The sequence below is a fragment of the Sciurus carolinensis genome, chromosome 14, assembly GCF_902686445.1.
Source record: "Sciurus carolinensis chromosome 14, mSciCar1.2, whole genome shotgun sequence".
NCBI classification, from domain to species: domain Eukaryota; kingdom Metazoa; phylum Chordata; class Mammalia; order Rodentia; family Sciuridae; genus Sciurus; species Sciurus carolinensis.
In genome coordinates this window covers 22,281,075-22,296,058 of record NC_062226.1, presented here as the reverse complement: position 1 = coordinate 22,296,058, position 14,984 = coordinate 22,281,075, and the positions used below count along the sequence as shown (strand labels likewise).

The following is a 14,984-nucleotide window of genomic DNA, read 5'->3' as shown; positions in this document are numbered from 1 at the left end:
ATTGGGGGGAGGGAGGGACTTTATTCTTCAAAACTGTCAAAGGCTGAAGAAGTATTCCAGATTAAAAGAGACTAAAAAGGAAAGACAACTAAGGCAATAAATAATCCTTGACTGGATTCTTTAATGAAAAGAAGGCAGAGGAAATCCTATAAATAACATTATCAATTTAACTGAAGATTAAAAAAAGAATATGAATGGTAAAAATTTGATAAGAAAATACTGCATCCATATCATATTATCAAGTTTAATAACTATACTATGGTTTATATAAAGAATGCACAGTGAAAATGTAAAAATAAAGAGGTGTGATGTAAGCAATATACAGTCAAATGGTTCAGGAAAAAATCATGTATGTAGGAATCCAAAGGATAAGGCAATGGGACAAAATGGTAAAGTGGACACAGTATTATGTAAACTGTTTATTGCAACTGTTCTGTAAGTTTAAAATTATTTCCAAGTTTAAAAAAAAATTAAATACATGACACAAAGGTCTAACCTAGGTACTAAAATTCGACTCTTAATTCCAGATTAAAATATCTCAGTTTAGGGGGCCATATGGAATATATTAAGTAGGACAGTTCAGTAGTTGTTACAGAAATTTAGTTCCCAGAATGAGGTAGGAATATTGAAAGATCAGTTCCTTAGTTTTAAAATCAGGACTTCTTATCAATTTTGGGCTACTATACTCACCTAAAGAATATGTGATAGATTTACAAGTTTCCCGGAGAATTTCAGCCAAAGCCACAGGATCTGCATGCTCTTCTTCCAAAAGCATTAACCTATACAAATCAGAAAGCAAGACACAAATGCAACTCACTAAGAAACATTCTCAAACCTTCCTGACACAACAATTTCTACCTGCATGTTATAATTTTTACCATGTCACTTCAGCTACTAGTTTAAAAATGTATAATAATTCTATTGATTATAAACAGAATGCTAGTGGGAGGGAAGAGAGATGAAGCAAATTACCCCTGAAAAAAGGCATTCATTGACTGAAGGACTCCCAGCTGCACTTTCCATGTGCTGAGTTTTAGCTGTTCACACATCAATTTGCACAGCTCCTGACGGTAACAACCTGAGAAAAATAAGAAAATGTAGCACAGAGCAGAAGGAATGAGAAAATAAATGAGGGACAGACAGAAAAAGGGGGACAGTGAAAGAAGATATGGAGAGATAAGAAGAAAAAAGCAAGGGAGGGAAATAACAAATGCCTTTAATTAAAGTTGTGAAATCCATACACACCACACCCCACCAAAGAAAACCATAAAAACAAAAAAAAAAAAAAAACCTTCAGCATGACTTTGTGTTCAATTTTCAAACAAATTTCCTTGATCAGGACCTCTCTCTTCTCCCAACAAAAGTATATCTACCTTCATAAATGTTTGCTTTCAAGTCTTATCGTCCTCCACAGAACTGAGGCAGCAGCTTAACCATCTTCTCTTTGCCTTTAAACTCCCTAAATAACACCAAAGAAAGCTGAGCTCTGGAGCCCTCCACACATTCAAAAGCCTCTGCAACGTGCAGGTTTACCAAGAATCAAGTGCTTGGTCACAAAGCTGCTGTGCCAGCTGCCACCACTGTTAAAATTACATAATTAATGTTATACCACCTGATGACTCAGGGGTATAACTCTCAGCGAAGAAGTCATTTTTTAAATGCTGTAGAATTTATTAGGTTTCAAACAAATGTAAAAATAAGTGAGGGGATACAAAGCTAGAATTCTGCACTAGGATTGCTTCACAATTATAATTTCCTTCTCTATTTTAAAGAAACAAAAGGCAGAAATTGCAAGGGACACATTATGAGCAAGATATATGTGAAAATTCAGTGCATAACAGTTAAACTCTAAAGGAATGGCCTTGACTTTCTAGTCAAACAAATGTACACTTCTATCTCTATGTTAAAATAAACTTTCGTTTTTATGTCATCTTTTTTATATAATTCCCTACTTTTTCTAGTTATCAAGCAAAAGTTAATAGTCCTAATAATGGTGAGGAATAAGTGGACTTCCACTAAATTCCACACATAACACCAAGAAATAACACCACTTACAAATCTGTATAGTATCTTTTGGGAAATTCTTATATTGTAACAAGGATATTTTATACAAAAATATACAAATGTAAGTCCACACAAAGTACGAACCTCTTAAGTCTGATTTTAGATATACAAATCATAACTAGTCCACCAATACACTTCATAATATTCAAAAATATTGAGAAGTCTAGTGGGACACAGTATGGGACCCAAAACAAGACACACTTAAAAGAGTAGCATCAGCCCACATCTAAACTAACTGCAACCTGATTCAACAATCAAGGTTTACTATTTATCTAATCCTCTGGAAATACCTGTCAAGTTCTGAAAATCTCTTAGTCATGAGTTTCTCAGTGGAATAGATTTGATCTGATTAGTGACGATGTGGCAGCAAGACCATCAGTTTTCAGATGAAGAGATACTAATAAATTTTGTGTATTCCTCAGAATAGAGATGATCAAATAATAGAATAATTTCTAGAGTCAAGCCAAGTGCATAAAATCTATTGTGGTTGTTATGGACTGAACTATGTCCACCAAAATTCCTATGTGGAAGTCTTAACCACCTCCATGCCTTAGAGTGCAACTGTATTAGAAAACAGTCTTTAAAAGGGTCATATATTGGTAGGCCCTGTTCCAATACGGCTTGTGAGGACAAGAGGAGATTAGGATACAGGAGAGAGGGAAGTCCATATGAAAACACTGGAAGAAGACATCTCCCACAAGCCAAAGAGAGGGACCTCAGAAGAAACCAACCCTGCTGACACCCTGATCTTAGATTTTTACCCTCCAGATTTGTGAGAAAATAAATTTCTATTGTTTTGGCCCTCTAGCCTGTGAAACTTTCTTACAGTAGCCCTAATAAAGTAGTACAATCATAAGTGAGGTTATTTGAGATGTAGTAGTAAAATTCATACTGTATAATTCTCACTACTAATCAATCAGGTTCTATAAGAATTATTAATCTGCCATATGGAAAATCCATGCTCCTGTTAAGTAACCTCTGGTTACAGCATTTCTTCAAATGCAGGTTCCGGTGCTTACGTTGGGTCTCCTCGTTCCGAGGCCAGGCTTTGCCCAAGCTCTCAAAGGCACCCAGCAGAGACTCCAGCTGCAGCTCCCTTTCCTTCTCATTCTCATCTTCTGTTTTGGTCGTCCGGACCCCCAAGCTTTCAAGTGAGTTCTAGGACATATCAAAGAAAAGAAAAGCAAAATTTATTATTTTATTTTTAAAGTTATAGGAACACTATTAAAGCAATTAAATTACCAAAGTAGGAAACACTGACCAAGAACTAAATACTAAATTCTCTACCAAGAGTTTTCCTGTTTGTACTAAGAATTTGTATTAGGAATTATTACAAATAATAAATTTGTACGAATAATAAATTTGAGAAGTACTTCAAACAAAAAGTGGGGGGAAAACCACATATATTATGTTTTCAGTACAATCTTAAAAAGACCTGGATTAGAATTGAAGAATTAACAATGGGAAGAACTTGGTAATGATGTAAGCCCAAATTCTTTCTTAAAAAAACAGGAAATAGACCAAAAGTAACCTATACGGCTACCTGGTGATATAATCAATTTAAAATGAAGTCTTCTAAATCCATATACTACTGTGTGTATGTAACAAATTATTTAAACAGCCTTATTACTGACAGAAAATGATTGTAAATTGACAGAACAAGAAATTAAAAAGTCATTTAAAATATTTCATGAAACCAGTCTTCTTTTATCTTATTTATTTCATCTTATTTTACTTATTTATTTTTATGGGGTACTAAGTAGTGAACCCAGTGCCTCACAAGTGCTAGGCAAGTGCTCTACCACTGAGCTACAAGCCCAGCCCAAAACCAGTCTTCTTTTATCAGTAAATTGCAGAGGCATGACACATGGGCTTATATTTCACTCCAGTGAAATAGAAAATATAAAGAACCAGAATCCCTGAAGACTCCCACCTATCATATGAAAAATCAACTTTATATAAAACATGCAATCAGAAAATTTGTAAGTACAGACCAGACCTAAGAGAATATGGATTATCATTACCTTCTTAATGAGAGGTATGACAATGTCAGAAAACTCTTGGAATCGGTCTTCTTTGGTGGCCTTCAAAACATCAGCTGCACAACTGATTGCTATGATCTTGTATTTAAGATTTTCTCTGCAACATTCCTTCAGAACAGCTTGAAGAATTTCATTTGTGCTGGGTTGATTGGGTACAGACTTTTCCAGCTCCGCACTACAGGATCCACAAAAAAGCATCCAATAGTTAACAAAGGTTACAACTTTCAGGTTCAGTTTAAGAAATGACATCTTAAAAGAACATTTTTACCTGCAAGCTGTCACCACACAGGCTATGGCTTTCAATAGTTCTTCCTAAGGAAATGCAAGATGAGGGAATACTATTAAGCCCACACATATCATACTCTATACTATGACCACAATTACCTCAGGCATATTTAATAATTATGACAACAAAAATTAACAAGATTCATCTTATCTTTAAATGTGCTTTGCTGTTATAGGCACATACACCAACTTTTACTCCAAACCATGGAAGCAGAGTTATTATCTCAATCTCCATTTCATAAAGGCCTGAGAACATATTTGTCCAAGATCACATAGCAGATGTATCAACATCAGAATCAGAATTACAATTGATTCCCAGTCCAAAACTATTTCCACAACACTGCCTTGGCCACTACTGACCTTTACAAAATAAAGTAGCCTATTACATGTTGCCACAATCTCATGTTCCCCACTGAACACTCACTGTATGTCCCTTGTGTAAAAAAACAACTCTTTTTAATCAAAGACACATGGGCAACGGCAGCCCCAAGATTAGAAGCAGTTCGCCTTGATACTCAACTTTACATATGCCCAATCCTGATTTGTTTATGGGGTCAACAGGTGACACTTGATTTAAGAGGTAACTTGGAAGATCAAGTATGCAAGATCTATTAATCTCTACATCCAAGGACATGAGGAGCACACTTTGAGATGAAATAGCATATAGTTAAAATCAGGTGAAGTTTACCCAACTCCTCCCACTGGCTAGGAAATCAGGTTCACAAAAACAACACACCTGAAGTCAGCCAAAATCAGACTCTTATTTTTATAGAAAATGAAAGATTAAGTCATAGGTTTTTTTAGGATACTTTAACTAGGAACAGTTTCTTTACCTTTCCTGCCCATGTTCTTCCGGCCAAGCCTTGCAGCAATGCACTCAGTATCATTCCCAGATGTGGAGGTACTAGAGAGCTGGTCTGTTTTGCAATTGATGCCATGGCAATGGCACCCTGGGCTTTCATCTTCCAAGACTGAGACTGCAAAGCCTTCTGGGTAATGGTAATCAATTCCTGCAGGTATAATCGAATGCCTCCAAAAGACCCTGGGTTTAAAAAGCAGTTAAAACACCTCTTAAATGACAGGAAACATTACCTTTTTCTTTTCCAAGTCTGAAGAAAGTCAATGGCTGTCAGTCTAAAACAATGATTGTCAAACTGTTGAAACACACCATTCTCTCAAAAGGAGGAACAGTGAGCGGTGTGGCTTCTTTTTACAACAGAAGGACTATATGAACTCAGATGTGTTTCCAGGAAAGTGTAGTGCAATTGGTCCATCATTCATTAATATGTGTCAGAGTGAAAAACACTTCTGAGAAACACTACTCTAAAATAATAATCTGAGGAACATAAAATCACCGTTGCACTTTTTATTTTTATTTTTTGGTATCAGGAATTGAACCCAGGGGTGCTCAACCACTGAGCCACATCCCCAGACCTTTTCTGTACTTTATTTACAGACAGGGTCTCTATGAGTTCTCTGAGTTGCTTAGTGTATCACTAAATTACTAAGGTTGGCTTTGAACTCACAAATCTCCTGCCTCAGCCTCCTGAGCTGCTGGGATTACAGGCATCAACCATTAAACTCTTGACTAAAATAAGTACTGCCCTACTTTGCTTGGGCAGTTGGTATTCTCACATGGGCAGCAACAAGTCAAAGAGAAGAGCTTCAAATGCCAACCTTGTGTACTTAGAAATTTGGATGGGCTAAAAATTAAATGAAATGCATATTGTTAAAGTCCTAGGAAAGCAACTATAGAGGTGTTTATGAATAAACAATGTCAGTAAAAAACTCCAGTTGTAGTTTATAAGTTTAATTTAAAGGCACTTTACTAACCAGGTACATTTTCCTGCCACACTTCAGTCCATAAATTACATTCTTCTTTTTCAGATTTCTCCTCATCAGCAATTTCATGCATGCCTAGAAATGCCAAGGGCAAAACTTCTTTGGCATGGTTCTTTAATACATCCGGGCTGTATCGTCCTATCGCATGAATAGTCAAAGCACAAGAGGTCTTATAGATGGGTTCTGAAGAGAAGAAGAAACCAAAAATTTTATGATACTTAATGTATCAGGATAACTAATCTAAATATACTATTGCTCAATGTGCATTACAGCAAAACAAACAAGTAAAATGAATTAGAAATGTTTCTAGCAAAACACATTAAGTCAGAAGAAAAAAATCTCTATTACTTTATGTGTATTACTTTATTATGTTACCATCTAAATTAAAATGGATCATCATCTCCCTATAGAATAAGTGTCAAAAAGATGTTATGAGAAGAGCATGTTGGTTGTGAGCATTTTTGAAAAAATAATTTGCCAAAAATGCCATTTCTCCTTGGTCCACCTATCTAGCATAATGTCCAATATGATATTGCTATTTAATAAATACTTGCTCATTGAATAAATAAATTCACTGGATGAAAACAGAAAAAGTATTTAAAAAGTGATGTGAAACAAGAAAAGAAAAGTACCTTCTTTCTCCATATACCAGCCACTGAGCTTCTGCAGTAGTTTTTCAGTGCTGCTATCCCGTGAGGTCTAAAAAGAAAAAAATTCTAGTCATTTATCTATAATTATCAAAGAGTTTTATTTAACTAAATAAGAAATTCAACTCACCCGAACTAAATGGCCCATTGCAAATGCACAGGATTTCTGAATTACACTGTTTCGATCTGTCAGGCCACTAAGCAAAGCACTCATAAGTTTACCTATCAGAAATTAAAGAAAAAAATCTGATACTTGGTTAATCAAATGGTTTACCTTATTTCCAAGACAAAAATAAATAAATAACCTTGTGATTACTTCTGTGTTTACTCCTTAATAGTTTAGATCTCCTGAATGTTATATTTGTATTATTTTGCTTCCTTTCACCTGATAGCAAATTAAAAGTTAACCAGTGTCTAGAATATTGTGTGGAAAGTTACAAAAATCAGAGTTGGAAACATAAAAATTCATGAGACCCTCATCTCACCTAGAAGCCAGTCTAAGAAGAAAAATGCTGACACAAAATTAGTTCTAAATGATGAACAAGTCCTACAGAATGACAAGATACTTTTACCTCCTTATACCACTAAGAAACAATAAACACTTGTAAGACAGTGAAAACTTGTTAAATCCTGTACCTCCTGCAGATATAGGGATTTGGTGAGGGGGTTTCAGGGGAGAAAAGCACACAGTATCATAAGCATGTCTAAATAATTTTCCATTCAAAACTTTGTCTCTTAAGATATACGACCATTCAAAAATATCCTCATACATCAAAAGACAAACTCACCTGAGTAAGGTGTTAGGTCCTGGGGACACTGAGTAGTTAAAGACACGATGACACTGGCACAGCCTCCCTTCAGGGTTACAAAAGCAAAGGTCTAAATTTGATGATCACATTGTTCAGTCTACCAAACCATATGTTTTTGGTACCAAAGATTTAAGATATGAAACATATGAAGCCTAAGAGCCCCTCCAGGATTGAATCTAGAAAAAGGAAAACCTATTTTCAACTAATAATGCAGAGATTTTTTTTTTTGGGGGAAGACCTCCAAGAGGAAGATCAGCGGTCTTAGGCACTATGAATGAGAAAGAAAAAAAAGACACAATCTTTCTTTTTTGGTGGTGGTGGTGCCGGGAATTGAACCCAGGGCCTCATGCATGCAAAGCAAGCACTCTACCAACTGAGCTATATCCCCAGCCCCCAATGACACAATCTTGTAGGAACATAACATAAGCCATCATCCATCCTTGTACTAGCATTTTCTTTTCTAGAAATTTAACCAAAGGAAATAGTTTTCAATGTATCCAAAGATATTCATCGCAGTGCTTCAGTATTTTCTTAAAAAATTAAAAACCAATCAGATGTTCCTTAATGGATTAAAATAAATAGTTTTACCTCCACATAATAGAGTATTATATGGCCATTACTGAAGATACATGCACAGAAAATATATTTGAGGGAAACAATCAGTTTAAACAACTTTCTCTACACATTAAAATTATAAACAATTTTTTAAACTTTTTCCTGCTTTATAAATGTTAAAATTTTTAAATATAAGCATCGATTCTTCTATGAGAAAAAAAAAAAACTGATTCATTTGTTTCAAAAAGAGAGTGGGGATTTTGGTGGAAATGGGGAGACACTGTAAGTTCATCATTTGTAACAAGCATGCCTACCCCACCCACCCCCAGTGCATAATATGGAGTGGGAGAGGCTATGCTTGCTTGCATGGGGCAAGGGATTTATGGGAACCCTGTACTTTCTGCTTAATTTTACTGTGAAATGAAGGAAGGAAGGGAGGGAGGGAGGGAGGGAGGGAGGGAGGGAGGGAAGAAGGAAGGAAGGAAGGAAGGAAGGAAGCCTACTAGGTAAGTGGGGGATTATCCTTGTAAGATCTTGAAAAGAAGACATTTTTCTATCTAAAAACCTGCAGACCCCTCTATGAAATATTCTAATAACCTAAAACATTAACTCCCTGACAAATAAATGTGCATCACCATTAAGTGATAATAAAGGAGAACCCAAGAGCATGTACATGGCAACCAGGGAACAGAAATGACTCCATCAAAAAGAAGACAGTAGTTCCTAAATCAGGTACACGTTGTATTTCCAAATCAGTTATAAGTTTTAAGCTACTTATGTAACCATAGAAACAAAATACTTAATGTAAAATAATATTAGATTTTATAGAGATATGAATTTCCAACATGATGGTTATTATATTTTTGTATCTAAAACTAATGAAGATGTATACTTCCTCTTATGAAAAATACACTTACTTACCTTTGTTCCAAGACCTACACCACTTCTGATCAGTTCACATAATCTAGGAACTAGCTCACCCAGCACCGACACATCAAGATATTGCAGGCACTTTTGGAAAAGAATAAATATGAAGGCAAACCTTAGCAAATAATTAAGTCAGTACTACATCTTAAATTAAAAACTGTTCAGGTCAAATATGTACCCACTGTATTTGATATGAAGTGGAAAAAAATCACTGGTTTGATTTTTGCTCTGATTTCAATATTTAAACTACCATTGTACTACAAACAGAAAAAAAAAATATCTACCAGTGGTTCAATATTAAAAACAGAACAAAAATAATGAAAAACATCAATTTACTAAAGGAGAAAATAATAATAACCTAGAACGAAAGCCCTCTCTGGACGTACTTCCTCTTTATTAATTCACATTTAATATAAAAAGTTCAAGGTTAAAACTGACCTGCTTCAGTGGGCATACCCTCCCATCCCTAGTAAGTCAGTTTCTTAGATGAATTCCCCTATACGTTAACATAGTGTATATTTTAAAATGAATCCTATTATTAATGAACATACACATATGGTGCTTGCTAACCATTTCCACTGCTTTAAGCTTTACATTCCACCAATAATCCAACCAAGACGTAATATCCTTAGACTAAATTTTGGTACTATTCCCCCTGTGGACACTAAAAAATATCTATTCACCTTGTCCAGCTCTGTGATCTGCTTAGCAAAACAATTTCCATAGTTCGCAAGCTCTTAGTTAAGCACTACAGGGAATTCTCGGTAGAGTTGACTATATCAAGACTCAAGAAGCTTTAAAACTCAGAACCACAAAGTGCCATGAAGCTCTTAGGTACAAATTCCTTCCTATGACTGAAACAACATACACTACTGCTCGGTTCCCTTCAACTACCTTCTGTGCTACCTACTTCATCAAATACCTCTCAGCTTATTATAACATCTTGGTCCCTCTCAAAGACAACAATCGGGCAAAGGCAAAAGAAAAAAAAAAAAATTCCTAAACATTTCTAAATAGGTAGACCAAAAGATACATAGATTCAGATTATTTTAATAATGTTGTTCTCCCTTATATTATAAATTCTGACCAATTAGTTCTAGTATTTAGAAAAACATTTAATTTAGTAACACAGAATAAGAAAATAAAGACATTAAGAAAAACACTCAAATATATACAATTTGTATGTATCAGTCAAAAATTTAAAAAGAAAACACTAGATTCACAATAGCTGACTGATACATTCCTTCAATTCATTTCATTTAATGTAGCCTGAATACTTTGAAGAATTATACTTGAAGAGAAGCAAATTAACTTTCTCATTGTATTTAGACACTTACCATATTGATTGTTTCCATCATGGGAGAGGATTTGGCAGCACTGAGTCGAGCACTATCCATAGCAGCCTGAAGAACAGAAATTTAAGTCAGGAATTCAATTAATTAGGAATAAGCCACACAGACACCTGTAAAAGGGTTGTACTTTTAAGCTAAAGAACTTTTATAAAATAATTGGTAATAAAGCCAAGCATAAGTCTAACTCTTTTGAGCCTCACTCAACAATTTAGCTGTAGAGGTAGCATCTCATTGAAGATGAGAAATTGAGACAATAAGAAATTAACTGCAGTTAGAAATTAACACAGGATGGCCCTGAGCAAGTCATCCATCTTTTTTGAGCCTCAGGTTCTCCATTCACTACATAAAGCAATAGACTAAATTTCTATCAAAAATTTTCAAAAGTTGTGTCTAAGTGATTAAAAAAAAGTTGTATATTTAGTTCTTTAACTTTGTAATGAGCTTCATATCTACAATAGTATTTTAGTTTAAAATTATGCTGGAAAAGAGGTTAATACCATCCAGACAAAATAAATGAGAAAAGAAAAGTAGAAGTGATCTGCCTAAGTTTGCAAAGTTTGAACCAGAATTTATATTTTCTAAATCTCAATACCTAGTAAGCATTCTATGGGAACATAGGAAGGGTTACGTCTACTGCTAAAAGAAGCAAGAATGATGACTGGAGGACAAAGAGCAGTTAAAGAGGCAAAGGGGAAAAAAAATTAAGTTGGTAGAGCAGTTTAGACAAATTAAAAGTTAAATGTGAAATGAAAGAAAACTGACATTACACAGGACAATGCCTTAATGGTCCTAATAAACAAAGATAAAAGTAAATAAACCAGCCAAGTAAGTAGCTTAACAGGCATAGAATAGAAACACAATTCACAGAAGAAATATAAATGGTTAATACAAAATGAAGATAATGGATAGCGTTTGTAAAAGCAAAGTACAAAACAGAACAGTACGATTCTTGCTTATCAGACTGATGTTGTTCAATGTTGGCAAAGGTGCAAAACCTCTCCTACGAAAATTCAAACTCACCTCACTATGCATGCATTAAAAGGAATGAAAAAAATCTATAGAGAGACATAATGTATTATTCAATTTTTTAAAACTGAATTTTAGAACAATATTCACAGTCTGAATTTTTAGAACAATATTCACAGTCTGATTCTATTTTTAAAATTAAGTGTATCTGTGTGGTTTGGTTGCCTACAATAAAATAGAATTTAAAAGAGATTGATCAAATTATATTATGTGCATGTACAAATATGGCATAATGAAAACCACTATTATAATTATAATGCAGAAATTAAAAAACAAAAAAATTTTAAAAAAAAATAATTTGAAAAAAGGCACAGGAAACTATTAATAGTGGAGACTCCTAGTGGATTACTTTCTACCCTTATGTGTTGTTCTAATTTTGCTCCATAAAATATGTTTAATCTCCAACTTTTAACAAATGACTCTGATTAAAGATAAGGCAATCCCAGTATATTTTAACAGCAGAACAACATCTAGTACAAATTCTCTTCACTTGTAGCACAGGGAATGGCCCAGAGAAAGATTCTGAAGGCAGAGATCCAACCCATAAAATAATAAACATGCATAAAAACTGTGTTAAATTTATATTAACACATTTTTTAAGATGAAGGTGCCAGTTTTTGTCAGACACAAAACGGTGTGTATGAGCCAGACTTGTCATCCCCCTCAAGAAAATAATAAAATACTGCATGTGCATATGGTCACAGGAACCAAGTGCTAACAGTAGTCATGGAGTCTGTCTAAGGAACTGGAAATATTACCCAGATCCTCAGTTCCTTAACAGATCTTTTCCTTCATAATGCTTAAACCAATATGCATGTGCTATGAACTCACCTTTTCTTGGTCTGTAGCCCGGAGGCTCAAATAATTGAGAACTTGGGGTTCCAATACACTTAAGGATTCCAGCAGAGCTGGGATGAGTTTTGGTGCATGTGGTTTCAACATTGCTCCTGCACTTTTGCTTATCTTCACAAGGGTGTTAATGCTATAGACACACAGAATACAACTCCTGAGTCCTTTTACCAAAAGTAATAAACCCTACAAATCTAATCATGAGGATGTTCTGCAGTTCACTGCATTCAGGCATATACTTACATGGTTACAAAGCCTGGTCCTGGCAATTTTTTTTTTTTTCTTTTTGACAGTGGGGAGGGTGCTAGGGATTGAACCCAGGACCTCCATCCCTTGATACTTTCTTTTTAACTTTTTATTACAGAAATTTTCAAGTACATATGAAAGGAAAGAGGATCGTAAATGAAATTCCTTGTATTCCTCCCTTGTTCAACAATTAGCAATATCTGTCCAATTTCGTTTCATGTGTAAGTTCTCCATATATTCAGGCACAATTTTTCCCTGTATTGTTTGAAAGCATATCCTATAACTAAACTTCAGCATGTATCTCTAATAAATAAGACTTTTTACCATAATCATAATGCCATTTTTACACTTTCAAAATATCAAAAACTTGGGATGAAGATGTAGCTCAGTAATAGAATGCTCACCCAGTGTATATGAGGCCCAGAGTTTGATCCCCAACACTAGAAGAAAAATGGGTGAGTAGGTGCGGGTGCGTGTGTATAAACAACTTTTTCTTATCTTTTCACGTTCAAATTTCCCTGATCATTTCACAAATATATTTAAGAGCTGATTTGTTGGAAATGGAATCCAGAATTCATCCATTATAAATCTTTTTGAAGAGTTCCCTCCTACTCCTTTTCTCTGTTAATTTGTCCTCACTAGTTATATTTCCATTTGTGTCATTTAACATGTTCCTCTGATCCTTGTACAAATCTACAGGTTAAAACAGGTTCAGGTTTAATTATTAGAAAAAAAATATATAGTAATCTTTCATAGCTAGCATTATTAAGTGGCCTACTCCATCCTATTTTGTGGGATGCACATAATGTCTTTTTTATGTGTTAACAGTGATCAGTGGATTCAGGTTTGGTTGGCCTGAACCATCATAAAATTCCCTATCAGCCTTTCACCTAGTGGATACAGAAGCCACTAATGATCGTTGCAAAGAATACTGGGGACAGACAAATGATAGTATTACTAAGTGTTATAACCAACTGGCAAGTCCCTGAGGACCTGTGGCATATTTAGAAAATATGCACTGGCAGAGGCCAGCAACAATAGAATAACATGACTTAGAATGCAAGTCTAAAACAAGGTCCCCTGAGAGTGTTACCCTGAAAATATTTTGACTCACAACTTTTCATAAATGTTTCAGTTATCTCAATAGCTTCTCCTCAACCTATTTCTCCATATTTTCAAGAATTTAACATTCACTGAAACAATTCCTACTGAGTGGCTAGGAAATAAGTAAGGAAACAATACATTCACTTAATCAATTGATCCACACCTGAGGGCTCGAACTTCTGTTACAGGGCTCATCATTCCTTTGTCCAGAAGGCAAGGCAGGAGGACAGCAATGGTTCTCTGGCCAGAGGCTCCTTTGGCAGGGTCACACATTTTCACACAAACCTCACATACAAAGAGCATGGACATTAGTGAAACTGACCTCTCAACCAATAAAGCATTCATATGACAAAATGCTTTTCATTTCACTCTTAGTAAGAAGAATAAATTAGTCTACTCTCTCACACTATACAGAGAGACAGAGGAATGAGTACTGATGTTGAGTCTTAGGTCTGCCAATAACTAAGTCAGAAAGTTTGGCAAGGCATTTTATTCTCTAAACTTGTGAAATGGGGAACAAAAGAGTTGAAAATGAAATGAGAAAATGAATTTAAGAAATACTTCAAAAAAGGCTTAAAGTATCATCGTCATCATTGTCGTCATCAATAATTTTCAGTGACAGGACAATATACCAATATGGAGCACAAATCTGAAATGTGAAACATCTGAATTTAAAATCTAGTTTTACTACTGACAAGGTTTATGCAATTTGATGTAGAAGTTCCTGAAAAATCACAAAATTAATTTCAAGTGGCAGACTATTTAGTTTCAAAAAGCTTGCCAATCACATAAATATGAAAGATGATAAAAGACAGATGCTGCTTGATCTAAGTGAGCAAAGTGTTCTTCAGGATACAAGTCACACCTAATGTAAAGGCATATGGATGCTCACCATTTAAAGAGATCCAAGGGACACTGTTTAAGATACCAATATTTCTGTGTAACAGCACCTGCTTCTCATTCATTATAAAAACAGTGAAGTAAAAAGTGAAGCCAATCACCCATCACCCAGCAACTAAACGACATCTCATGTGACAAAAAATAAAGTCTTGTCTAGATCATATAGAACCCTGCCCCACTCCATCCCCACAGCGACAGGGGAGTTCTCACCTTGCTCAGGGTCTTCAAAGCTAGTTCGGCTGCTTTTCGTACAGATTCCTACAAATGAGAAAAGTTGGCATCAGACAAGTTAGAGAGTTCATTCTTATCTACCCTACAATATACAATTAACTGCCT

At 35.0% G+C, this 14,984-nt stretch overlaps 1 protein-coding gene across 4 annotated transcripts in view; it reads right to left on the bottom strand.

The window, feature by feature from the left end:
• Ecpas (Ecm29 proteasome adaptor and scaffold) overlaps window positions 1-14,984 on the bottom strand; it is a 108,889-nt gene that overhangs the window by 3,079 nt on the left and 90,826 nt on the right. For all 4 annotated transcript variants that reach the window (XM_047523952.1, XM_047523953.1, XM_047523950.1 and 1 more), the window contains 15 exons: window positions 14,859-14,906; window positions 13,912-14,033; window positions 12,381-12,531; window positions 10,509-10,574; window positions 9,166-9,255; window positions 7,669-7,735; window positions 7,011-7,102; window positions 6,866-6,932; window positions 6,225-6,416; window positions 5,225-5,433; window positions 4,375-4,418; window positions 4,089-4,281; window positions 3,084-3,222; window positions 973-1,078; window positions 691-779 (listed from right to left, as the gene is read on the bottom strand). In XM_047523952.1, coding sequence (XP_047379908.1) covers window positions 691-779; window positions 973-1,078; window positions 3,084-3,222; window positions 4,089-4,281; window positions 4,375-4,418; window positions 5,225-5,433; window positions 6,225-6,416; window positions 6,866-6,932; window positions 7,011-7,102; window positions 7,669-7,735; window positions 9,166-9,255; window positions 10,509-10,574; window positions 12,381-12,531; window positions 13,912-14,033; window positions 14,859-14,906 — 1,675 coding nt within the window. The remainder of the gene's footprint in view (window positions 1-690; window positions 780-972; window positions 1,079-3,083; window positions 3,223-4,088; window positions 4,282-4,374; window positions 4,419-5,224; window positions 5,434-6,224; window positions 6,417-6,865; window positions 6,933-7,010; window positions 7,103-7,668; window positions 7,736-9,165; window positions 9,256-10,508; window positions 10,575-12,380; window positions 12,532-13,911; window positions 14,034-14,858; window positions 14,907-14,984) is intronic.